General features: G+C 40.3%; 1 protein-coding gene across 3 annotated transcripts in view; it reads right to left on the bottom strand.

Moving 5' to 3' along the window:
* Positions 1 to 26,183, bottom strand: part of cab39l (calcium binding protein 39-like) — a 91,587-nt gene extending 65,404 nt beyond the window's left edge. Inside the window, exons 1-3 of one of the 3 annotated variants that reach the window (XM_048541073.2) lie at positions 25,915 to 26,182; positions 20,409 to 20,504; positions 2,618 to 2,756 (exon numbers count right to left, since the gene is read on the bottom strand). In XM_048541073.2, coding sequence (XP_048397030.1) covers positions 2,618 to 2,725 — 108 coding nt within the window. In that variant the 5' untranslated portion in view covers positions 2,726 to 2,756; positions 20,409 to 20,504; positions 25,915 to 26,182. Of the gene's footprint in view, positions 1 to 2,617; positions 2,757 to 20,408; positions 20,505 to 25,914 lie in introns of all 3 variants that reach the window. The other 2 variants (XM_048541072.2, XM_048541074.2) reach the window with 2 other exon arrangements.
* Between the last annotated feature and the right edge of the window lie 402 nt (positions 26,184 to 26,585).

Here is a 26,585-nt window from a genome sequence, read left to right as displayed (position 1 = left end):
TACCTAGCCTGTATAAGAACCATCAACCAGTTTTCGGCTTTTGTTGAACAGGGATGGAATCTCAGAAATCACTGAATTATCACTAAGGAACAAAAATAAATTCCCCAAATTTCACAAATAAAAATTGATCATTAGGTCTTCAAAAAATGTATCTATAGATATCAAGCAAAATGTTAAAAAGTAAATCGTGAAATTATTAGTTTTGACTAACTGAACAAACAAGGACAATGTGGTTAGCAATTTAACGCCAAAGTGACGTGCAATTTTTAATATCAATTTGCCATAGACATCATTTTTAAACATTCATAAGCCAACACCATCATGTTCAGAAACACAATTTTAAGAGAATAGCAAGATAGACAACACTTTCTAGTCGTTTATAGAAATAATGACTGTTACAGCATCTCAACGTGCCTCAAATTTCCCCAGGTGCATCTTACCATGACAGTGTATATAACTCAGTACTACTGTAGAAGTCAGTAATTTGGACACACAAGATCTCAGAAAAACTCATGGAAGAAATGAATAGACTGCTCAGCAATCTGTGTAGTAGGGACGACCTCAATTTAGTATCTCAATAAGGAAAAGCAGCATCTGTTTATCCTGATATACCAGTCTACAGTTACACCCAAGCCAACAAATCATCTTCTCTCATATGCCTTAGGAGCATAAGCTACTACAGTTTTAATGTCGAGTTTCTTAACAATCCAATCCCCTACAGGAGAGCAAGCACAAGTCAGAATGCTGCTTCAAACTTGAGCTGGAGCAAAATGTTATACCTCCATGGTTTGGTCACAGTTTACACAGTTCCAGACAGATTTTGAAGTGCTCCATCAGGTGGCCACATTGGGCATATCTAGTCATATGTTATTAATGATTGAACATATTTTCCAAGGATTATGAAACTTGATTGCTCAGATGTTGTTTGGAAACCTTGTGTTTATTTGGGAGGATATTTTCTTCTGTCCAATCTTGTCTTCAGCTTTCATGTTATAGAATTGGGGATGTTCAATTCATGTTCAAAGGGGAAATCATAGAGCCATGTGGCGAGTTGGAAAGGATGGGGGGGAAATGTGGTCTCGAGGGATTGGCCCAGGTTTTTACTGGTTCAAGTCACTTTTCTGCATGCTTCTTCACCTGTAGAACAACAGGAAGTAATATTCGACAGGACTAGTGACCACTGAAGTAGAAATTGAACCTTGGAAGGTTTTTGTTTGGTGGTGGCGGTGGGTGAGGAGGGGAAAAAATAGAATTCTAAATGAAAATCAGCTTTAAAATTATTTCCAAATGGAAAATAGGAAATTCTGTTTCTTCTGAAATGTGGGAGTTAGAACAACGCTGGTGGGGGAGAGAAGGGAAAGATATCTTACTCTCTCTCAAATGAAAGAAAGACACAAAGTAAAATTAGCTGAAGCATTTTCTCAGCAAAGTATTCTCTAGGAACCTGAGAACGTTCCAGAAATCAGTAATTCTTTTCTCAAACTCTAAATGGAAACTGTTCACATAAGCCAAAGATCTAGATCTAACTGACCTTCCATCTAAGCACAGGGTCTTCCATTACTCTGTGACAAACGACAAAGTCGATCTCCTCAACAAGAAATCGGGGAACTGAGAGGTCAATTCATTCTACTCTTACTTTCTCACCAATGGTACATGTGCAAAGCTGTGTCTTGTGCTAACTGTATGAACGTGTAAGGATTAGGGAGGATATAGTTTCAATTCTACACAGTAACTTCATTAATAACTGGTTTTGGCACTTGTTTAAAGCATAAGTTTGTTCTTAACAAACAAGTTATTTTTGTGTTGATCACAGAAATCTCGTGAAAGTCACTTTTGGTATAGATAACAGCAATAAATTTAAATAATGTGCCACTTTGAGGATTAATTAAGATGTTATACTCTGGCACAGTTCGTGGAATAGGGGACTCAATTTCCATTGTACTCCTGTCAGTCATAGTTGTTGCAATGGGAGTTGATTAGCTCCATTGACTGAATTACTGGCTTGTTTTGTAAACTGAGGCCAACAGCATGGGTTCAATACTAGCTAAGATCATCATGAAGGTCCTGCCTTCTCATCCTTGGCTCTCAGCTCAGTCATGGTATAACTAATCACCAACTGTCTCAAACAAGAGCACAGCTCAAATGGTCCTCTGGGACTATGGCAACTACAACTAATATACACAATTTTCAATATGTAATACAGAGACAATGGACTTGATTGTGTTGGATTACAGTCTGTACTTGTATAAATACTCAACCATTTTGACATATCAGATTTTAGTGAAGACCAACAAAACCGAATGACTGTTAAGTTACCAATCTGACGTAGGGTTGAACGGTTGCCTTATTTGCTCATATTTAAAGCAACTTATCAATGGAAAAGCATTATATAATGCAAGTTCTCTTCGTCTATGAAACCTAATCAAAATATTTTAAAAGCTGACATAAAAGCATGATTAATTATTCAATTGTAGAATATTGGCATTTTGATTATGACATGACAAAGATACTGGAAAATTTCTTGTGTCAGCTTTCAATTACACAACTGCTTTTTCCACTCATGTATAGAACAACATTACTCCCACATGACAACACCTTTTCAAGCAACACTGCATACCTTTTCAGCCTTTTTGTCTGAAATATCCTGCTTCTCCAGCATTGCCATATTGTCTTTGAGATTTTTCACAATATCTGCTGGACTTTTGTGCGACTTGAACAGTGGCATTTTTGTTTGCTTAAATTTTCTCCTGATTTACCTGCAAATAAACAAATTTAAAAGTAAGAAACAGTTATCAGTGTCACATTTTATAGTATTTCATAAACCAAGATTTTATTATCAGTCGTTTCTATAAGCTGCAAACTGAGATTAAGGTCGTATGCACTAAGAACTAGTTTTAAAATTACACGCATGTAATTAGAATTTACCCTTTTTCAACACCAATCCAAATTGGTGTCTTACCTGTATTCATTCCAAAAATATGGTCTTCAAACCAATAGATCAGTTAGGTAATTAAAACCTCCCAATCCTTAGCCCCACCCAATCACTTCAATCATCTAAGTTATGAAATTCCACTGAATTCAATTTCAAAATGCAAACCACGTTTGTTTATTAACAAGTCAAAAGGTACTTATTCTAGTCACATTATTTTAAACCCAGTGGCAAGAAAAAAACATGATTCACTAACTTATGATATTATATCTTAAATTTTACCCTTTTAAAAAGGATCCCATACTCATACAAACACAGACAAATAGACACGATACAGGTGATGTCTGGGGAGAAAACAATAAAGGGGGAGCAACACAGTTCTGATCACAGGCATCAAATACTGTTTTCTTTCACCTCCTTCAGATTCTGTGATGAGGAGATTAGGCTGTTTACATAACAATGCTGTCTTTCATTCATTGGTTGAGAATTTGCCCCTTTCTGTATCTCTATCTCTTCAATGGGCAATTTACAGAGAAAGCATTTCACAAGGAAATGGTTTGTGACAAAGGCTCAGATTTTTTTGTTACCTTTCCACATAAAAATGTAGCAAGAGATTGAAGAGATAGTAGGAAACTGCTGATGCTGGAGAATCTGAGATAACAAGGTGTTGAGCTGGATGAACACACATGGCCAAGCAGCATCAGAGGAGCAGGAAAGCTGACGTTTTGGGCCTGGACCCTTCTTGAGAAATGGGGAGGGGGAAGGGGATTCCAAAAGAGAGACAGAGCGAGAGCGAGAGGGACCGAGCAAGCAAGCGAGGTGGGGGTGGGGGGGGGGGGGGGGGGGGGGGGGGAGAGGCAGATGGACGATGGTTAAAAGGAGCAGATAGGTGGAGAGGAGACGGACCGGTCAAGGAAGCGGGCATAGAGCCAGTAAATGTGAGTGTAGGTGGGGGTTGGTCAGTCCAGTGAAGACGGACTGGTCAAGGAGATTGGTAGGAAGGAGGTGGGATAGGGGTTGAGGTGGGAGGAGTGGATAGGTGGGAGAAAGGATGGACAGGTCAGGGAGGAGGGGATAAGCTGGGCTGGTTTTGAAGCTTGTGAAGTCCACTTTGATACCAGTGGGCTGCAGGGTTCCCAAGCGAAATATGAGGTGCTGTTCTTGCAACCTTCAGGTGGCATTATCGTGGCACTGGAGGAGGCCCAGGATGGACATGTCGTCCAAGGAGTGGAAGAGGGACTTGAAGTGGTTCGCAACTGGGAGGTGCAGTCGTTTGTCACGAACCGAGTGTAGCCTTGGCTTGGTTTCCCCGAAGTAGAGGAGGCTACATTGGAAACAGCGGACAGTATACCACATTAGCAGACATGCAGATGAGCATCTGTTTGATGTGGGAAGTTTTTCTTGGGGCCGAGGATTGAGGTGTGGGGTGGGGAGGGGAGTGGTAGGGGCAGGTGTAGCACTTCCTGCGGTTGCAGGGAAAAGTGCCGGGGGTGGTGGGGCTGGTGGAGTGGACAAGGCAGTCACAGTGAGTCGTCCCTCTGGAAGGCAGGAAAGGGTGGGCCTAACGCTTCCTCTACTGACCTCTTCTCCCACCTCCAACACACCCCCTCCTCCTGGGCACCACCCCAAGGCCTCCTACCCTCCCTCGACCTTTTCATCTCCAACTGCTGTCAAGACATCAATCGACTCAACCTTTCCACCCGTCCCGCCCACTCCAACCTCTTCCCCCACAGAACGTGCAACCCTCCGCTCCAACCCCAACCTCACTACAAAACCTGTGGACAAGGGTGGCGTAGTATGGCGCACTGACCTCTATATCACCAAGGCCAGCGCCAGCTCTCTGACACCTTCTCCTACCACCGCCTTGACCATGACCCCAACCCCGACGACCAAAACATCCTCTCTCAGACCATCCACAACCCCATCACCTCAGATGACCTCCCAACCACAGCCACCAACCTCATCGTTCCCCAACCCCGCACTGACGTTTCTATCTCCTTCCCAAAATCCACAAACCTGACTGCCCTGATCAACCCATTGTCTCTGCCTGCTCCTGCTCCACTGAACTTATCTCCACTTACCTCAACTCTATTTTCTCCCCCTTGGTCCAGGAACTCGCCACCTTCGTCCGTGATTCCACCCATGCCCTCCACCTCCTCCAAAACTTCCAATTCCCTGGTCCCCAACACCCTATCTTTACCACAGATGTCCAGTCCCTATTTACTTGCATTCCCCATGCAGATGGCCTAAAGGCCCTCCACTTCTCCCTTCCCACAGGCCCGACAAATCCCCCTCCACTGACACCCTTATCTGCTTAGCCAAACTTGTCCTCACCCTCAACAACTTCTCTTCCAATTCCTCCCACTTCTGACAGGCAAAAGGGAGTGGCCACGGGTACTCGCATAGGCCCAAGATACGCCTGCCTCTTAGGATACGTGGAACAATTGCTCTTCCGAAGCTATGCTCGTCCTGTCCCCCACCTCCTCTTCCCTTATATCGATGACTGTATTGGTGCCACCTCATGCTCCCACAAGGAGCTCGAACAGTTTATTCACTTCTCTAACACCTTCCACCCTAACCTTAAGTTCACCTGGATCATCTCCGATATCTCTCTATCGTTCCTGGACCTGATTCCATCTCTGGCAACCACCTGGAAACCGATATCTATTTCAAGCCTACTGACGCCCACAGCTACCTTGAATACACTCCCTCTCACCCATCTTCCTGAAAAAATGCCATCCCCTATTCCCAATCCCTTTGTCTCTGCCACATCTGCTCCCGAGATGAGGCATTCCACTCCCGGACATCTCAGATGCCCTAGTTTTTCAAGGATCACAACTTCCCCTCCACAGTGATTGAAAACACCCTCGACCACATCTCTCGCGTTTCCCACAGCTCATCCCTCACACCCCATCCCCGCAATAACCACCAAAACCGAATCCCCTCGTCCTCACGTATCACCCCACCAACCTCCAAATCCAACGCATCATCCTTCGCCATTTCCACCACCTGCAATGTGACCTCACTACCAAGGACATTTTTCCCTCCCCACGTCACTCCTCTCCCTTCCGGAGAGACCACTCTCTCCATGACTTCCTTGTCCGCTCCACACTGCCCACTCGTCCCACCACCCCGTCACCTTTCCCTGCAACCGCAAGAGGTGCTACACCTGCCCCTACGCCACCCCCTCAACCCCATCCCAGACCCCAAGAAAACCTTCCACATCAAACAGATGTTCACCTGAACATTTGCTAATGTGGTATACTGTATCAGCTGCTCCAGATGTGGCCTTCTCAACATCGTGAAACCAAGCAGAGGCTTGGAGACCACTCTGTTGAACACCTATGCTCAGTTCGCGATGACTGCGCCTCCCAGTCGCAACCACTTCAACTCCTCCTGCCACTCCTTGGACGACATGTCCATCCTGGGCCTCCTCCAGTGCCACAATTATACCAACCGAAGGTTGCAGGAACAGCAACTCATATTTCGCTTCAGAACCCTGCAGCCCAATGGCATCAATGTGGACTTCACAAGCTTCAAAATCACCCCGCCCTCAAGTGCATCTGAAAACCAACCCAGCTTGTCCCTGCCTCCCTAACCTGTCTGTCCTTTCTCCCACCTATACACTTCTCCCATCTCAACCCCAACCCCCACCCCCACCTCCTACCTACCAGTCTCCTCCCATCTCCTTGACCTGTCTGTCTTCCCTAGACTGTCCAACCTCCACCCTAACACCCCACCTACACTCACCTTTACGGGCTCCATCGCTGCCTCCTTGACTTGTCTGTCTCCTCTCCACCTTTCTGCTCCTTTATTCATCTTTCATCTGCCTCCCCCTCTCCCTACTTATTTCAGAATCCCCTTCCCCTCCCCCATTTCTGAAGAAGGGACCAGACCTGAAATTTCAGCTTTCCTGCTCCACACCTTGTTATCTCTTATAGCAAGAGATTGAGGTTTTTCTCCTTGCAAACTAGGTGTTTCTCCTTTGTCCAAATTTAGGGATGTAATCACTCTTCCAAGAAATAAATCAAGTGGTTTACCATTCTGAGACCTCTAATCCCAAAAGCATGGCCATCTCAAAAAGAAAGTTAGGACTGTCTCTAGTCAAAACTGTGACTAAGCCATTCTCACATTCCGATCACTTAATCTGAACAATCAACATCTTTTCTCCCCTAGTACCCTACACCCACTACTCCAATCCCCAAACTATAGCATAAATGCTGTCTCCTCCACACTTTACTTCAGCTCTAATTAAGTGTTATCTAGATTGAACTGTTAGCTTGCTGTTTCTCCATGGACCTGCTGTGATCTCTTGCATTTGTTGTTTTCAGCATAGATTGCAGCATCTGCAGAAATTGCTCCTGTGTTTAGCATTCTCTCCCTTGTTTTGATAAGGCAAATTTTAGATAAGATATGTTCCAGTAACTAGTTTCAAAACTGCAAAATCTTCCAGTTTTCCTGGTTAAATGCAGCATCTCTTGCCATTGTCTCATCCACAATCCAAAAAAAAAGATTTTTTACCAGCAGGAATGTCAGAATTAATCACAGAATTCAACTCTCAGTAGTGACACAAAAATGTTCATTACAACTCATTCTAATAATACAATAGATAGCCCTTGAAGTGAGAAACTTGAAAGAGTATCTAGTCCACATATTTCAAAAGCATTGTAACATTTTTGTTTAAGAAGTAATGCGTTGTCAGTAGAAATGCCATTATGTCTCACTTGAAATCTTCAACAGTTATCTTAAACAGAGAAAGCAAAAACGAGAGCTTTTAGTTCAAAAGGCAGCCATTCTGCCCATCTCATTTTAAGAGACATGACAGGTCGTGGAAGCAGATAAATTAGTTTAGAAAGGGGACAGCACACGTTGTTGACGGCAAGGAAATTAACAGGCTAATCAACAAAATGTATGAATGGGACACTTGGCACAGCTGCCTTTCAAACCACCAGTGCAGGAACAGCTCAAATTATCTCTGGCTGTTGCAAGATTTTACAATTCTATTTACAACATTAACTTGCTCCTGTGTGCACCATAGTTCAGCTGGAAGCACTGTCAGTTTAAGTTCCTCTCCAAGACTAGTGCAAAATCAAGTTTTTACTCAAGCGCAGTTTTCAGGTAGTGCTGAACTCGGAGGTCCTGTCTTTCAGATGAGACTGTAAATCTTTGCTTCTTCTGATGGAAGGAAATGACATTGAAGTATTTCAAAGAACATGGTTTTATAACCTCTGCCAACTCATCCTCTGTCCATGTATCTTGAGTACTATTTATCCTTGAAATCAACACCATGAAGACAGATTATCTGATTGTTATTACATTGTTGCTTGAGGGAATTTGATGTGTGCAGATTAGCTACCACATTTCTTATACTACAACAGCAACGATACCTGATTTTAAAAATCCTTCCTTGGTTGTTAAACACTCGAAACATTGCGTGGTTGAGAAAGGTGCTGTATAAGTGTCTCCTTTCCATGCAAAAAACAGTGTCTCTACAGCTATTAAGGTAAATTCAGATTGTTAACACTGTAAGGCCAGGTATTAGATCATGTGCCCCAACATCCACAGTTCAAAGCACACTAACATATTCTAGAATGGTAAACAGCTGTGTTGAAGTTCTGCAAAGAGTTCCAGATGGTAAAACTGCTGTTCAATGGGAAATTCATGCTATATTCAAGAGGACATTATAGTAAGCTGCTTTTCTCATAATATCTCGTCAAGAAGTCCATATCCTGTTATTCTCTAAGTACTAGATAATAAAGTGTGAAGCTGGATGAACACAGCAGGCCAAGCATCTCAGGAGCACAAAAGCTGATGTTTCGGGCCTAGACCCTTCATCAGCGAGGGGGATGGGGAGAGGGTTCTGGAATAAATAGGGAGAGGGGGAGGCCTCCCTAATCTGTTCTTCCTCTCACCCATCCCTTCCTCCCATCCCAAGCCGCACCTCCATTTCCTACCTACTAACCTCATCCCAGCTCCTTGACCTGTCTGTCTTCCCTGGACTGATCTATCCCCTCCCTACCTCCCCACCTATACTCTCTCCACCTATCTTCTTTTCTCTCCATCTTCGGTCTGCCCCCCCCCCTCCCTATTTATTCCAGAACCCTCACCCCATCCCCCTCTCTGATGAAGGGTCTAGGCCCGAAACGTCAGCTTTTGTGCTCCTGAGATGCTGCTTGGCCTGCTGTGTTCATCCAGCTTCACACTTTATTATCTTGGATTCTCCAGCATCTGCAGTTCCCATTATCACATTCTCTAAGTACTACCTGGATTTTAGATACTGCCCTACATCTGGAAGGAAAAAGTCAAAATTAGACATTGCACAGTGTTGTATTATTAAGCGTTTGATTTCTCTTTTCATTCAAGTAATATGTAGTGTTAGACTTTTCTTTTAAAACAAGGAAGTTTAAATTAATTTAGATGAATGAATACATTTTCATAACTGGAGAGATTTTAATGGTTAAAGTTCAAAATGGGCTCAATATGAATGTTACAGAAAGAATGTTAGAATTGCTTTATCATATCACAGAATATATAGAACATAACGCAGATCAAAGCAATATTCTTTGTAATGATTCAAATACACTTTATCAAATATAGACACCAATGTGACATTTAAAAATGAACTTCATTGCAGTAAAGATAATTCACGAGAAGACAGTTGAAACAAACAATCTGATATGAAAACCAGGCGATATGATTCACCAATAACCCTGAAAAAAAAAAGGAGATATGGATGTGTCACTGAGGATGGCAACATACAAGGATAGCAAATTCATCGCATTTGTTGTTGTGGGTGGTGTCCAAGAGCGAAACAATTGTTACCAGGGCTGGCTACAAGTGAAAATGAATTGTTCCTGTTTATTTCCCTTCAAGGGTGGTCATCATTTTAAACATTTTTCATGCAGGTATTTACAAAGGAATATTTTTGAAGTTTAGTTCACTGCTTGATTTTTGCATGATGTCCAAAATCTGAAACGGTAGATTTATGCAACAGAAATGTTGAATATTTTCATTGCAAATTTTGTGCTGAATATATGGGAGTTTTTTTTAAAAATTCATTCATGGGATGTAGTTTTCACTGACTGGACCAGCATTTATTCTTCATCACTAATGGTCCTAAGTGCAGTTAGGAGTCAATCATATTGCTGTGGGTCTGGAGTCATATGCAAGCCAGACCAGGCAAGAATGGCAGTTCCCTTCGCTAAAGGACAATACTGAACCAGATGGGTTTTTCCTGACAATCGACAACAGCTTCATGGTTATCATTAGACGCTTATTTCCAGATTATTATTGACTTCAAATTCCACCATCTGCCATGGATGATTTGAATTTATATCGCCTGAACATTACTTGGGTCTCTGGATTAATATTCTAGTGATAATGCCACAAAGCCATCACCTATCTTTTAAAGCACCGTTCATACTCAGGTTCTTTATCCACATCCCCTGCTATTATGATGTGACGAAAGAATGAAATAAACTTTTTATTTGTTTTACTGAATTTGAATTTTGATCTTTTCATATTATTGTGTTCCACCATTTTGAAAGTGTTCAGATGCAATGCCACAGAACAGTTCAAAATAAGGCCAATCCTAAACCAATGGTCAGTTTAAACAAAGGACATTCCAAAAATCACATTTCAGAAAGCTTAGAATTAGCTGAAATGTTCTTCAGATGTAAAGAAGGAGATGAATAGGAAATAGTTTGAATATAAAATTAAATCTGAAATGAAATTTAAAAAGTCCCCCAGTGGGGGTAACTGGAACAAACGTAAAATTATTGATGATAACAGTGAGGAGCTGTACCAGTCTAGCTTAATAAAATGGAAGTGCTCCTTAAAATTTACATTGTCTCAAAGTCCATTTAATCTTGATTTTTAATTCTACTAGCCACACTGGTCAGGCCATCTCCAATGGTTTTCACTGTCAAAGTCCTACACCGATGAAATTCTGTCCCATCTCCACCCCCTTGCTCTCTTGAAATCCATTTTATCCATGATAATTGCCTCTTGCTCCCTCAACCTCATCACAGCAACTTTTGATCATCCAACTCTCCTTCCTAGTCCCTATGTTAGGTGAGATTCTAAACAGTTCTTTGTTTCTTCATTTTCCATCCTTCAACCCCACTCCTCTTGCTTGGAAAACAAAAATCCTTGAATGCTCTGCCCTTAAACTACTGCACCATCTGAAGGTCCCATTTCTCAGTCTTTGAATGCAGTTTCACCTCCCAAATCCATGCTCATATTCCTTCAGTTTCATGTCTGAATCCTTCTAATCAGGCCCCCAACCTAGTCACAACATTGAAAGAGCACTTAGCAAAGTCATAAATGACATTCCTAATTACTGCTACTAACTCCCTTTCTTATCTTCTCAGCAGCCTTTCATATGTCCAACAGCTTGCTTCTGTCATCCAGCTGAGTATAACTACCTTAAATTGGTTTCAATCTTATTAATCAAATTGCAACAAGTGAATTATCTGCATTAAGTTTATCTTCAGATTTGTCACCACTGATATGCTCTCCTCAGCCCTTTTGTCTTTCTTGACTCCATGTCCCCTCAATAATATCACCTGAATACACATTCTGATAACACTCGGTTCTGCTTCATCACCACTCTCTTTGAATGGTCTGACTTTTGCCCAGCATCCAGCAGGTGAACAGGAAACTTCTTCCAACGAAATCTGAGCTGGACTAAAGCCTCTGCCTTCAGTTCCCCCTACTGTTTCCTAAATGTCATTTGCATTCCTTCTCCCTAGCAACTGTAACAGGCTGAATCAAAAAAAAGTGTTTGTAATATTGGTGTCATATTTCATCCTAAGATGAGCTTCTGAACATGTATCCACATCAATATGAGAATCACCTTTTTCCACCTTCCACAACATGGCCCAACTCCATTCCTGCCTCAGCTCAAATGCAGCAGAAACCTTCATTTTCTTGAGACCTAACCAGTCCAACAGAATACTTGGCAGCCTCCCACATTCTACCTTCTGCACTCTTGAAATCATCCAAACATTCACCAAATGTCCTAATTTGCACTAAGTCCTAGTCCCTTGTCATCCCATTGCTCAATGGGATATATTGCTGCCTGATCCAAACATTCACCAAATGTCCTAATTTGCACTAAGTCCTAGTCCCTTGTCATCCCATTGCTCAATGGGATCTATTGCTGCCTGATGAAATGTCTCGGTTTTAAAATTGTCATGCTAGTTTTCAAATCCTTTTAAAGTCTCAATTCTCATATTTGTAAAATTGCCTCCAGCCCCAAAATTCTGTCCGAATCTACTTCCAATGCTGACTTTTTGAAAATCACAGATTTTAAACTATTGAGTAACATGTTTTCATCTGCTAGGGCCACAAACTTCACAACTTCCCCTCTAAGCATCTTAAGATCTTCCATAAAATCCACCTCTATCTGTCCTGATATCGCTATGTGGTTTCGTGTCTATGCTTTTGGGAATATGGCAACTCAAGCCTGTTCCACTATTCAGTGAGATCACAGCTGATCTGTAGCCCAAATTCATATATCTGCCTTTGGCCCACATCCTTTAATTTTTTTGAAGAGAGTCCCAAACATCTACCCTTTGGTGTGTAGAAATGCTTCCTAATATCTCACCTGAACGGTCTCACCCCAATCCTGAGACTATGCTTCCTTGGTCTCACTCCCCAACCACCGGGAACAGTTTACCTTTATCTACCCTACCTTTTCCTACTGAAGTCTTCAAGATGTTAATCAGGTCACCCCTTAACATTCCAAATGCTATAATTTGTATAATCTCTCCTCATGACATAACCATATCCAAGTATCACTCTTGTCGATACATGTTGTACCCACTCCAAGGTCAATATATCTTTCCTAAGGTGTAGTGTCCGAATCTACTCTCAGTACTCCAAATGGGGTCTACCCAGGGTTTTGTATAACTGCAGAAAAATGTCTGCATCTTTGCATTTCAGTCATCTAGATATAAAGGCCAGCATTCCATAGGCATTCTCGATTATTTTCTGCATCATTTGTGACATTTTAAACTTCTAAGCACCTGAACCCCTAAATCAATTTAAGCATCCACCGTATTTGACTTCATACCATCTGATCTATCCTTTCTGGTTCAAAATGAATAATCTCACACTTGCTTACATTGAATTCCATGTGCCACATATTTTGCCCATTCACTTAGCATAAAATTGCAAATGGATGTTAACAGACTATCATGTAAACTGTCTGCAATGCCACCAAATATTTGTCATTAGCAAATAATTCAAGGACCAAACATGGGTCCTTGCAGGACATCACTTGTAATGGTCCTGCCAATCTGAGTACCTACCCATTAACCCGACTTCCGTCACTTGTCACTCAAACAGTTTCGCAGCCATATGAGTAATTTGCTGTCAGGTCCACGGGCTTCTACTTAGTTAACAGTCTCTAATATAGGATTTTATCAAACGTTTTCTGGAAGACCATACAAAAAACAGACATTCCCCTGTCCACTACTTTAGTTACCTCTTCAAAAAATTCAATAAGGTGTTGCAGGCTTATGTGTCATCAAACTATGATAGCGCTCCATAACTTACTGAAAATTTTCAAAGTGTTCAGCTAACTCAATCCTTGATTATAGGCTCTAACAAATTCCCCATCACTGGTATGCAATTCTCTGGCCTTCCTGTTTTATCCTTCTTAAAAAGCAAAACGACATTCAATTTTGCATTTCAAAAGGTTGACTCCTATATCTACAGAATTCAAAGATTATGGGTTAGGGCAATCTACAATACTTCCTTTAACACCTTTTGATGGAAATAGTCTGTTCCCAGGGATTTGTCACTAATTTTTTTCGCGTGCACATGGAGTAAGTGTGTTGCTGGCTGGGCTAGCATCTACTGTCCATCTCTAGTTGCTTCTTAAGAAATTGGTGGTGAGTTGCTGTCTTGAACCATGTGCTATATGTAGATCCACAATGCCCTCTAGGAAAAGAACTCGAGGATTCTGACTTAGTAACAGTGAAGAAACAGTGATATAGTTCCAAATCAGGATGGTGAGTGGCTTGGAAGGGAACTTCCAAATGGAGGCATTCCCATGTATCTGCTGCTCGTTCTTCTAGAGGGCAATGGTCATGGGTTCGTAAGGTGCTGCCTAAGGATGATGAGTGAAGTTCACTAATTCCATTAATTTCATTATTACTGATATTTTACTTGCATTAATTTTATTCAGTCCCTGTCCCTTACCCACTATTAATTTTCCTCAAGTCTTGTGGCAAGCTATCCTCCTTCACCACCATAAATCGGTGAGGCAAACTAATAATTCATCATGTCTGCCCATTTCCCTGCAGCTATTGGCAATAGCTGCACTTTCAGTCCTTAGTGGGCCAACATCACCAGTGACAATCTGCTTTTCCTTTATGTAAATATATTTTTTTCTTATTGACTTTGAGGTTGTTAAGTTTTCTTTTACAATCCCTTTAAGTAGCTCTTGTAAGCTGCTTTGTGGCCCTTTGCCTTTTCCTATTCAGCAGGGATCTGTGCGGTTTTTCATATTTTTGTAAGCCCTTTCTTTTAATTTCATGCTATTCTGTACCTTTAGTTGTACATGGCTGTTTTTTCTGAAATGGAGCTTTGCCCTCTTGGGGCATAAACTGCTTTTGTATTATGTTAAATGTTTATATAAAAATCTTCCATTGTTCTTCAGCTATTTTATTCTTTAGCAGATTTTCCCAGTTTGCTGGTGGACAATCTCTGCCTCATTAAAGTCTGCCTTACCTATAGCTAATACTCTTGTAGCTGATGCATGCTTTTTACTTCCAAAAGCTCAATTGAAAGCAATCATATTATGATCACTATGTGATAAATGCTCATGCACAATTTGGTTATCAATTAAATCTGACTCATCACTAAATTCATTACTTGTCCCCTTTTTGCATTCAGGACATACTGTAGTATGAAACTATCCTGGATAGACTCCAGAAATTCACTACCTTTCTGACAGGTGCTTGTCTGTCTCCCTCAGTCTATGTTGAAGCGAAAATCCCACTTTAATACTATGCTGGTTTTGGCTCATTTCTCACTTCAGAAGTGCTGCCAGGGGACCTGTACACAATAGCTCCTGCAGTTTTAGATTTTTTACTGTTCCTCAGTTCCACCCATACAGTCTCTACTGAATGCTTTCCCCTCGTCATACCGACCCCCACCATTGAAATAAGTTTGTTTCTAGTCTGTAAGGCTACTCGACCTCCTGTGTCGTTTGTTCCTATCCATCCTATATCACTCTTATATATTTAGATCCTAATCCCGATCAATCATTCTGCAACCAGAGCTAATATATCATAATCTCCCATTTCAATTTGTGCTTATAGCTCCTTTAATTTGTTCCTTACACTCCATGCATTCATATTTAGAACTTTTTGTTTGACAATGCTCATGTTAAGCATTTTGGGATATTTTATATTCAAGGTTTTGTACAAATGCAATTTGTTGCTCCTGTGAGATTAAATAGCTTTCAGATCAGGGAAGTGAGAGTAGAAAAGAGAGCACAGGTTGAGATGTCAAAAAAAACAGCAAATGTAGGGCAAGTTCATTCAAACTAATCTTCACCTGCAAATCACAAAGGCTCTACACTGCATCAAGAGCAACAGCCACTTTAAATAGGCTTATGTCTGTAATTTCCCTCTCAGCAGGTCATGACCTTGATCTGGGTAACAACACAGATGCAGAAGGGGAGAACTGCAATTCATTTCTAACACAAAGATTTTTTTTAAATTCAGAGGATATGAGTCAGCCCATCCTTGCTCTGTACTTTATGCAAGCTACAAAATACCACTGAGACCAATTATCTTCCCCCTCATCACTGAGCAGTGTGTGCAACAGACTGAGAGAGAACATTTTGAAGGGGGGGGGGGGGGGGGGAAGAATCAACAAGCAAGTTGATATTTTTGAATATTTTTGGAAGCTGAAGGCTTTATGACATTTGCTTCATCAATGATTAATTAACTTGCTACCATCCCTAGTGAGATTAAACACTGTCAAAGAGACTTGAATCCCTGGTGACTCAAAGAATTGCAAGACAAGATTTCACACTGAAACTTTTAATGTAATAAACAAGGTAAAATAGATGTGATTAAACTTTATTAAATAAGCAAATAATATACAAAAATGAATACTGTACTTGCATTTTATTACTTGAAAACCCTTTGCTACCTTCATACATGACAGCATTCTCCACAGAATTACAATCTTTAAAGGAACCAGTCCAAAGTTATTCCCAACTTCCAAAAGATTCACTTCTATTTGTTTTATCAAGTTTAACATTCTATGACCTAAGGCCAATTCCCTGAATCTTCTGAGATAAATCCCAAACACACATCTAGTACATGGCTTACTCCAGCAACTCCTTCCCCAACTTCTTCCAGAGTGCTTCAACTTCAAGAATTCAATCTTTTTGACTAGAAGTCTCCCTACTTACATTCAGTTTTGTAGCTAATAGAGAAAAATTATATTTCCTTCTGCTGACTGCAGCAGCTACTGTCCATGTGTCTCTGTCTGTCCAGGAGTTATTTACACAGACTGCTCTTAATCTGTAAGTCTACCTTTGGAAAAACTAAATTTTCTGTTTTTGATATCCAAGTGTTATTGCATTTCAACTGCAATTAACCTGGCCTCTGTCCCCATGGTAACCAGGCCTCAAAGGCTTATTGCCAGGCAGAACTAACAGCTGGACATATCAGAGATAGTGGGAACTGCAGATGCTGGAGGATCCAAGATAATAAAATGTGAGGCTGGATGAACACAGCAGGCCAAGCAGCATCTCAGGAGCACAAAAGCTGACATTTCGGGCCTAGACCCTTCATCAGAGAGCTCTACCTCTCTGATGAAGGGTCTAGGCCCGAAACGTCAGCTTTTGTGCTCCTGAGATGCTGCTTGGCCTGCTGTGTTCATCCAGCCTCACATTTTATTAGCTGGACATATCATCCCTTTTTATTACACCATGTGACCTTGAATTAAAATCAAAAGAGACAATTTAGAACAATCTTATTACATTCTCTTGTTCACAACATATTTGATTTTTAAAAGCTTAAATTAGTAAATATGTAGACATAGTCTCTAGTAATACACAATTAGATTAAAGTTCTGAAGCAGAATTTAAATCACACCGCTGAGCAGAAGCGAGGTTCTCCGCTTTTCATCTGTGTTTTTTTGACAAGAATATTTTGATATTAGCAATAGACACCAAAGTTGGAAGATGTTCTATTTCACAGCTGAACACAAACAATGGATAAACATGCTTGGAACAAAAATCTCAAACCCTTCATGAAGTCCACCTTGCTAACAAGTCATTCACAAACTTTAGTTTATTTCTTCTAGTGAATTGTTCAATGACTAACGTGGGAAATCTGAAATGATGTCATGAACAGGCATATCTAACTACAGTTAAATTTCTCCAATTATAGCAGCTGAAAAATTGAAACAGTAGAAATTGGCAAAAAAGCCAGACTTGTTTAAAAGATTGTATACTCCCATGGGCATTTAATGTGCTACACTCTTCACCGCTCAACCTGTACTGTCTAGAGAGGGATAAAATTCAAAGTCTGGGTTGGGAGTTAGATGTGAGTGAGGAATCTTAAAGAAATTCAACATCTTCCATGATCATTTGTTCTGATGGCAATCCACAAGCCATCAGCTGTCAAAGTTAACCTCACAACTGGAACTCTCAACCTCTGGCCCTTAAGCGCCATTGCTTCCCCATTGCGTATATGTAACTGTTTTCCTGTATTCAAAATATTCAGTAGGCATTTCTTCCACACCAAAAACTTTGGACTTAGCATTCAATTCTCTGATCCTATGCCAATTTTTTTTGCATCAGACAGTTAATTCAGAGATTACTTTTGTTGTCTGCTTCCTAATTTGGCTTGTGGAACAAAGTGCCCAGCTAACTGAACTCTTGCTTGATCTATCACAGGGTCCAAAGCTCAAACTGTAGCTCAAACTCTGAGCTGAAGTTCCTCAGGCTACAATAACCGCAGATCTGGTAGCCATGTATCACAATGGTATCCATCAGCTCCTACGTGCTGGTTTGCAGCATATCACCTACCCTTCCATCTCTATTATAGGTTATTTGACTAATTAGGGTTTCTAGTTTAGAAGTATAGCATAGCTCCATGATTATTCATGCAACAAAATACTTTGTAATACTCTACCTTGGCAGGACTGGAATGGTCAGAATTGTGCTAAATGTCCCTTGGCAGTTAAACTATTTGCATTTAAAACAGGAGTTAGACAAATGCAACAGGTTGTAATTGATTAATAAATAACATCACCAGTGCAAATCAAAAGCCAAATTCAAGATGTTAGCCACTTCAAAACTGTAAGAGAATGAGACTTGCTGAAACACTTCAGCAAGCCTAGGAGAGAAATATGTAGACGTGGGAACACAACAGCTCGTTGAAGTGGCAGACAACAGGAAACTCGCAGCCATTTTGACAGTCCTAATGCTAGTGACCTATAAAGTAGTCATTCAGTCTACGTTTCATCGCCCCAGTGTACAGAAGGCCACACTGTGAGCAAAGAATACAGTAGACTAGATTGAATGAATTGTAGGTAAGACCCTGCTTCACGTTGAAGGTATGTCTGGGACCTTGGAGAGTGAGGAGGTAAATGGGCAAGTAACATCTGCTCTGATTGCAAGGGAAGGTGCCATGGGAATGTTGAGGGGTGTTGGGAATGAAGGAGGGGCGAACCAGAGTGTGGCGAAGGGAACAGACCCTGTGGAATGCTGACAAAGGGAGGGAGGGGAATGTGTCTGATCATGGCATTCTGGTGGAGGTGACTGAAGTGGCAGCTTACAATCCTTTCGATGAGGAAGCTCGTGAGGCAGTAAGAGGGGACCAGGACTGGAATCTGACTTGACCAGAATTAACATCAGCTTGGATCATAATAAAGTGGATCTCTTAGCAGGATAGGAATTCAGGAGGGACTTGTACATCTTTTAAATAAATGACTGAGTGGAGATACTAGACATATAAAATTGGACTGCTGTCAAAGTATATTACACAGGTCAAATTTCAACAAAACAACAAAAACCAGAGCAGCTAAAAAGACCAAACCTCAATATTTTGTTTGTTCGGACAAAGGTGTAACACGGTTACTGGTGTCTGGGCAGCCATTAAAACTTTTAGACATTTAAAAAAAAAACTCAGTTGTGTGAATTATGTGGGGAGTAAAAAAAGATGATCATGTTAACATGTTCAAAAGTCACTATGACAGGGAGAATAGTCAGAGCAGAGTAATTGAAATGGTGAAAGGAATATTATTATTGTCAACATAATACTCAAATAATTATAGGTAGAAATTCTGATAGAAAATAAAAATGCATCTAAAGGAGGTGCCTCTTTTCATGTTTTTCTTTGGATGGAGATGTGATAAAGGTTTATTGTACATTATCATTTGACAATTTGGATTTTCCAGTACAGCAAATGGTATTTTTAGTTTCAGTTCCGTGAAAGCAATCTTTTCAAACAAAAAAGGCAGAAAGTCATTTACAGCAGTGAATCAATTACACTATTTGCAAGAAAACAAATGTGTTCAGTCAAGCGCCCAGCAAAATAGCTGTGCTATTAATTGACAACGTGTTTATAATGGATAATCTCATGACCTAAAGAAACACAGTTAAGGCCACTCAGTTCAGGATAACAGTTGCAGCCTATCAAGAAGGGCGGTGTTTTTTAGTTGTACTGAAATTTCCAGAATGGTAGTATATAGTTTGTAGAATCTCCAGGTTGAGAGAGAGTTTGTAGCAGTCTCTTGGCTCTAAGAATTAAAAAGAAATCCTGGTCCTCAGAGTTGGAAATAGTCAATTAAGAAGTGAAGGTAATTCACCACAGTTGAGTAAAGGATATCGCTGGGACAAGAAAGGTTGAATCTTTCTTTTGCTGATGTTAAGATTTTTTCTAAACTGCTTTAATATTGATAAAATTTCTTACACACAATTGCTGCATTTGTTCTTTTGTAAAGAACACTGGCAGTTGCCTGTAACTACATTCAGTGACTAACAAGCACAACAATAAAGCTGAAAAAAATACTTATGATCCATCAAGCAAGGCTTTATTCTGGGACCAGACTTGTTTCCTATTTCAATGATCTGGGATCATAACACAAATCACACTCAGGTAAACTCTATATCATTCAAGGACTCATCTTAACAACTGTTTAGAGAGTAGTACTAGCAGAAGCCTGGATACAAGTTTTTTTGTTTATTTTCTTGGCAAAAAATTCCCTTTGCATTTGGCTGGGTTAAGAGGGCAATAAAAGTTACAATTCTAGGAAGACTTAGTGTTTCATCATTAACACATAGGAAGATCAGAAAGCAGGGCCTTCTGTACAAAATGTAACAAATCTCAGGAAAAATGTGACATTTGAAAATGTAGAAACACTACCTTTGCAGCTCCACCTAAAAAATAGCCAATGATGTGACAAAGTTAATCCATCAATAAGGTATCAGTCTTACCTCTTTGGTAGATTTTGAGTAAGGCACACGAAAACTCAAAATACAGCCTTTCAGCAAAAAATCCTCACGAAACAAGACTAAGCTTCTGTACTTCACCTGAAATAAAATAATTCAGCTAAACCATTTTGCTCAAAATGGAACTGATTCATACAGCACAGTTTCCTTGCTCAGATCCAAACAACATATGCATATAAACCAGAGTGTTGGGTACCAATTCATGTGATTCATTCCAAAAATTGACGTATCATAGCTGGTATATATTAACAATAAACACACATATTTAGCTTTGTTGAGATGGGCATTAGCGTTTAGGTCTATCCTGAATAAATTATCAGATTACTTTAACGTCATTTAACAGTCATGTGAGTATGTAATTGGATGCTAACGCTTCAACTACACAGTTAAAACCACAATTTAACGAGCACTTGGATTTACAAACTTAAAACCGTTGTATGAAATACACAGAAGTAAACAATTTTAAGTTCACTGGAGTTTCTTTAAACATTACTAGATATAAATATAATACAAAAAAGCAAAAGGATTTGACATTGAAGAATCGGAGCAGTTTTCTCTTTCTCCAGGCTTTTGTTTTTAGGCTTTAAAAGAATTGTAAATAAAGTATCTAATGCCTCGTGCAACAAACCACAGTTAATTGTGGCTACGTACTTTCGTCTCACAAAATGCCACATGGATCAGTTTATATAGTCAAAAAACATGCAGGATAGATTACTCTCTTCAACAACAACCCGGATAGCAACCAAACCCTGTTTCAGCAATCACAGGCAGGTGTTAGCCGTGACCCTGTTGGGTAGCACTTTGTCTCAGAGTCACAAGGATTCAGTTTCAAATTCCAATCTGGCATGAGAGTACAAACATCAAGGCTGACACACTCTGGTGCAGTACCTGAGTCAGTACTGCATTATTGGAGGTGCTGCTTTGGAAAAAACGCTAAACGGTGTCCTGTCTGCACTTTCAGGCACCCGATCCAAAATAACATATTTCAAAGCAGTAGAAGTGGAGTTGATCAATATGTATTTTTTAATGACAAAAGCAGATTATCAAGTAAGCTCTGATGAAGAGTCATCTAGACTCAAAATGTTAGCTTACTGTCTCTCCTTGAATGCTGCCTGAACCGTCTGTGTTCTTGAGCATTTGTTATTTTCTGTGCAGATTCCAACATCTGCAGCATCATATCTTTATGGGAATTTGCTGTGAGCAAATTGGCTGCTGTACTTCCTCCAACAGTAACTGCATTCCATAAGTATTTGAAATAGTAAGCGTGGAGACATTTGGCAGTCATGAATGGCACTATATAAATGCAACCATCTCTTTTTCCTCAAATTAAACTCACACTGCTGTCTGCAACAATACAGAAGCGATATTCCGATGTTGCTGGGCTGCTGTGTTCATCTAGCTCTACATCTCATTATATCAGACATTCTATCCTGGCAACTAATACCTGCACTCTGGAATAAAGCATTGCAAAAACTATACCTCTAACACAATATAATTTGATTATTCGGTTGCTATCAGGGACAATAACGTCAGTGTGATATAAAAGTTTACTTACAAAATGCTTAAAAGTCTGTGAGACCGCTGAGCTATTTCTTCAATGTCCCCAGAAGCAGGAGTACAGATTGGATTCAGCAAGTACCTTTTGTAGGATGGCTAATGTAGTTAGTCCCACTGCTGGGTCTGGCCTTTTTGATTCAAAAGGCTGTAGTAGATTCAAATTCTATATTGAAGTACAGTCTTAGGTTGACCCTGCAGTGGAGTACTTGAGGTGATGAGTTTTGAATTGAGGTTCAGTCTGCCCATCATATCAATATTAATGCGACAATGGCACAGTTTGAAGAGTAGAAGGGTATTTGGTTTCTAAGGCAACATTTACACCACCAAAATCATGGATTACATGATCATTTAACTGATTGCTGTGCATAAGGCTTGTGTGTAAAAGGATTGCCAGGATTTTTTAGCATCACAATTCAGTGACTACAGTTTAAAACCACTTTGCTTGCTCAGAGGCACTTCAGGATATCCTGAATTCACAAAATCAGGTTTATTTCTCTCTTGTGTTTAGAATTTGCACCTGATTAACAGTTCTTAAAGAAGCCAATCATCCCATGGCATTTCACAAAAGCATAATGAAACAAAAATTAATACCAAGATGTTGAAAGTTATTTAGGAACTAAAAACTTGGTTAGAGTGAGAAAAAAATTAAAGACAGGTTAAAGAATTAATATTAACAACTACCTTAAAAAAAAAAGAGAAAAAGAGAGAGATTTAAGGAGGGAATTCCAGACATTAGGACAAGTAGTTTGACAGACTGTCTAGATTTTAATAATAAAGTCCGTCATTTTGGTCGACCTGTTAGATGCAAGAATGGGGGAAAGGGACAAGGGGCTTAAAGAGAAGCTAAACTATATTTTCTCTCCATGAAGATCACGGTATAAGACATGCTTTGGGCTAAGTAATGAAAGGTCCAAAAATAAATAATAAGTGACAAGTAATTTATTAAATATGTTGAAATCAGTGCCCCTTGAACTCAAAGGCATAGAGATGAGGGCTATACTTGGGAAACAACCAGGATAGGGGAACCTGGACCAAAGACCAAGAGGTGAGAGGGTGATTAAATTGACCAACAACTGGAAACATATTCTCATCATCACCCAAAGGCCAGACAGCGCCATTCTAAGTATTTTTTCCATTGAGAGGTTATGAGTGGCGACTTGCAGCGCAGACAGGACAATGAACAGAAATATGAATATGGGGATCTAAAGTTTATACGAGGAAGAAATTAAACAAAGATGGGAAAGCAACGGAGTGCAATTATCCTTGCAAAATACTAGATCGTTTTGATTCATTTTTACATTTGATTAGCAGTTACTGAATATTAGCAAAATACTAAATTCAAACAGTTACTGCTCCATAAATAAATGCCCAAGTTACTTTACTGACAATTTCAGAATTGATCAGGAATAATTACATTCTGAAAGTAATTATCACTTTACTAAAGAATTAAAGGGCAAGAATAGAAATCAGCCATCTTAAGACAGTAAGAGGATTCAAAAATCTACACCACAAATACTTCTGAAAGATTGTACAGGGATGCTTAAAAGTATAGTCAGTTGCATGCAAAAACTAAAGGCCAAATGAGGAAAGTGCAATTACACTGAATAATTAGGGTGGAGAAAAACATTTTGTGTTATAACGCTGTATGCAATATTGGTGTCGTTTTGAGGAATGGGCTTGGCTCATTAAAGTTCTACAATTTATTTTTTCAAGTTTCCTATCCTTCTGTAATTAAAAGGTGTTGCATCTTTACTGCAAACTGTTTTGCGTTTTAGCTCAAATTTCAGCTTCAACCTGCTGCTCCCAAAGAGAAAAACTAACATCTTACCACCTCATCTACTGTTTCACATACTATCACAGGGATGAGCTCTATCTCACTGCAGCAGCTACCATACAAAACAGCCAGATCCAGAAAAATTCAAAAAGAAGTGCATTCAATAATTTGCTTATGACAGCCTAGCATATTAGACAAAGAGGGGGCCTCCCAACAGTGTAGCGTTCCCTTAGTACTGCCCTGATCTGCAGCAAGGTCTGAACCAATGTATTCATAACAGCAGCTATACTGCATTGCCAATTCTCTTGGCTATGATCCTACAGGGAGGCACCAGCTAGAAGTGGGAAAAATAACTCTGGTCTGTCAAACACCTTCTGGCAGAGATCGAGGACTTTTTCCTCACTGTAGTAAACAACGCATAGTCCAAAGGATGATGCTTAAAAAAAAAAGACAGTTGGGATAGTTTGAATTTTTATGACCTGTATCTTTGCACAAACTGCTCATTCTAAAACACAAAATGTCCACTTTGGTCAGCTCCTAATTTCTTAGAATTAGCAAAACAGCAGTCAGATTAAATGTGAGTTGTCTAAAAGGAAGGCAATTTCCAAATTATCTTCGCATTGAAAAAGTACAAACATCTTATACACACAGCTGTGTTCATATTTTCCCACTGAAGGATGTTTGCTTAGATTTGGTACTCAACCAAATAAAGTATTTGGCAGAGATAATGGGAACTGCAGATGCTGGAGAATCCAAGATAACATAGTGTGAAGCTGGATGAACACAGCAGGCCAAGCAGCATCTCAGGAGCACAAAAGCTGATGTTTCGGGCCTAGACCCTTCAGAGAGGGGGATGGGGAGAGGGTTCTGGAATAAATAGGGAGAGATTTTTTGTTTTAATTCATTTTCTGCCCGTAACATTCTGTAAGACTTTTTTTTTGAAAAAGAAATATGGAATACAGTGACTAGGTCAATTCCTAAATGTATTCCCCCTCTCCAGGTTGCTTCTGATTTCAAATGCTTTAATATCATGACTAATGACAGCAGTCACTCCTCTCTCATGGTCAGTCACATTATGTAAAGGGTGGTGATAGCAGCAGCAGCAAGATAAAGCTGCATTACTGGTTTACATGAACAATCAACAGATCTAAACAAGCTAATACAACAGTGAGGCATACCAACAATCCACAGATCGTGAAACTGTTAAAACTTTAATTCTACATTATTTGTACTGTTTGTCTTTCAACAGGAAACAAAACAACATTATGAAACAGACCCATTCATTCACATAAAATAGCTGCTAAAGTAAATCTAAACGCATTACTAATCCTGGCTTCCAGACAGTAGTTTCAAACTGATCAAGCTTTGCTGATTATGAGTCCCTTAATTTGATTACTGCCTTTTAATTCATTTAAAACTATCCATTATCCTCTGAAATACTCCATAAAAATGATAAACTATTGATAAATATTACAAACTGCACATCTTAAATTCCATGAAAATGTATTCATAACAGCAGTTACACTGCATTACCAATTCCCTTGAACACAGCTAATCATATATGTACAGCTAATCCAAAAGATGCAAGAATTGACTATACATCACTACATTGGAAAATTGAGTATTTGCATGTTTCTGTTCCTCGGTGGATATAAGACAGACTCTGAAGTTTGGCAGCTGTTTATAGAAAATGACTGTGACGCTACAAAATCTGGTAGGATCAGTCAAATTTTCTGCTTTATACAACACTCCAGTGAGTACCCGAAAGCTTCATCAAACTTTACTCCAGGCTGGGATAACGTGCCCGGGCTTTAGTACGTTAGCGGCTGGAAGTCAAGCCAAATTCAAGCCAAAAGAAAAACAGCGATCTTGCCACAAAACCTTTCCAGAAATACTAAGAGGCGTCCAGGAAAATAACTGAACGTGAAAGCAACAGACAATGTCACGAACAGTTATTTTCAACATCTATCCTGATAAAATTCAACTAATTACATGAAAACAGGGAGAGGTCACGAGAGAACGAGTCATTAGCAGCCGAAGCAATGCAGTATATTAAAAAAAATCAGTCTGGAGACCTGGATGCAGCACCAAAACAGCAACAATGCACAACTCTTATGGTTGCTGCTGATTGACAAGTATATGATGAGCATGCGTACTAACTTCACCCGCTGATGGTAGGCGAACGGCCCAACCGTCACTCTGTGCGAAGTAAACCTCATTGCAGCCAGGACACCGACCTGTCTCTAACTGTTTTTCTCTCCTCTTTTCCCGCAGCAACCCAGCGACCGAGTGGCCAGCACTTTGCCCACGCTCTAGGTTACGCGGCAGACCAGCAGAAAGAGAAGGACAGTCAGTCACACGAAAAGCAGCATCTCGCTCACTTCCGGCTCTGTCTATTGTGAAGCATCGATCGCGGTCTTCAGACCGCCTCTGGCGTGCTCGCGTCACCGAGACCTCGGCGCGTCACACGTCCGTACGTTCTGCGCACGCCGTGTGGCGCCCAGTGACGCGATAATGTCGCAAGCTCACGTGATCAGGTCGCGAAAGTCGAAGGCTTGTAGTTGGCGCAACGGGAAGAACCTGAAAGGCAGATATTATTAATGTGTATCTTAATATGTAAATTGCATAAGTTAATGGAGATGTGTGTGTCCCCTGTTTGATCTGGCATTGCATAAATGTGCAGTTCATGCGTCACCATGACCAGAACATCATCTTGGTCAATGCTGGTATCTTTGAAGCACCTATCTGCCTTCAGCAGTGAGCCAAACATTCCATATTCGTACTACCACCACCAGGAATCTGGATCCTGAGGGATGCGGTCTACACGCCTG

This window comes from Stegostoma tigrinum, chromosome 12 (genome assembly GCF_030684315.1).
Source record: "Stegostoma tigrinum isolate sSteTig4 chromosome 12, sSteTig4.hap1, whole genome shotgun sequence".
Taxonomy (NCBI): domain Eukaryota; kingdom Metazoa; phylum Chordata; class Chondrichthyes; order Orectolobiformes; family Stegostomatidae; genus Stegostoma; species Stegostoma tigrinum.
Note: the sequence above shows the minus strand (reverse complement) of the source record. Positions and strands in the feature narration are given on the sequence as shown.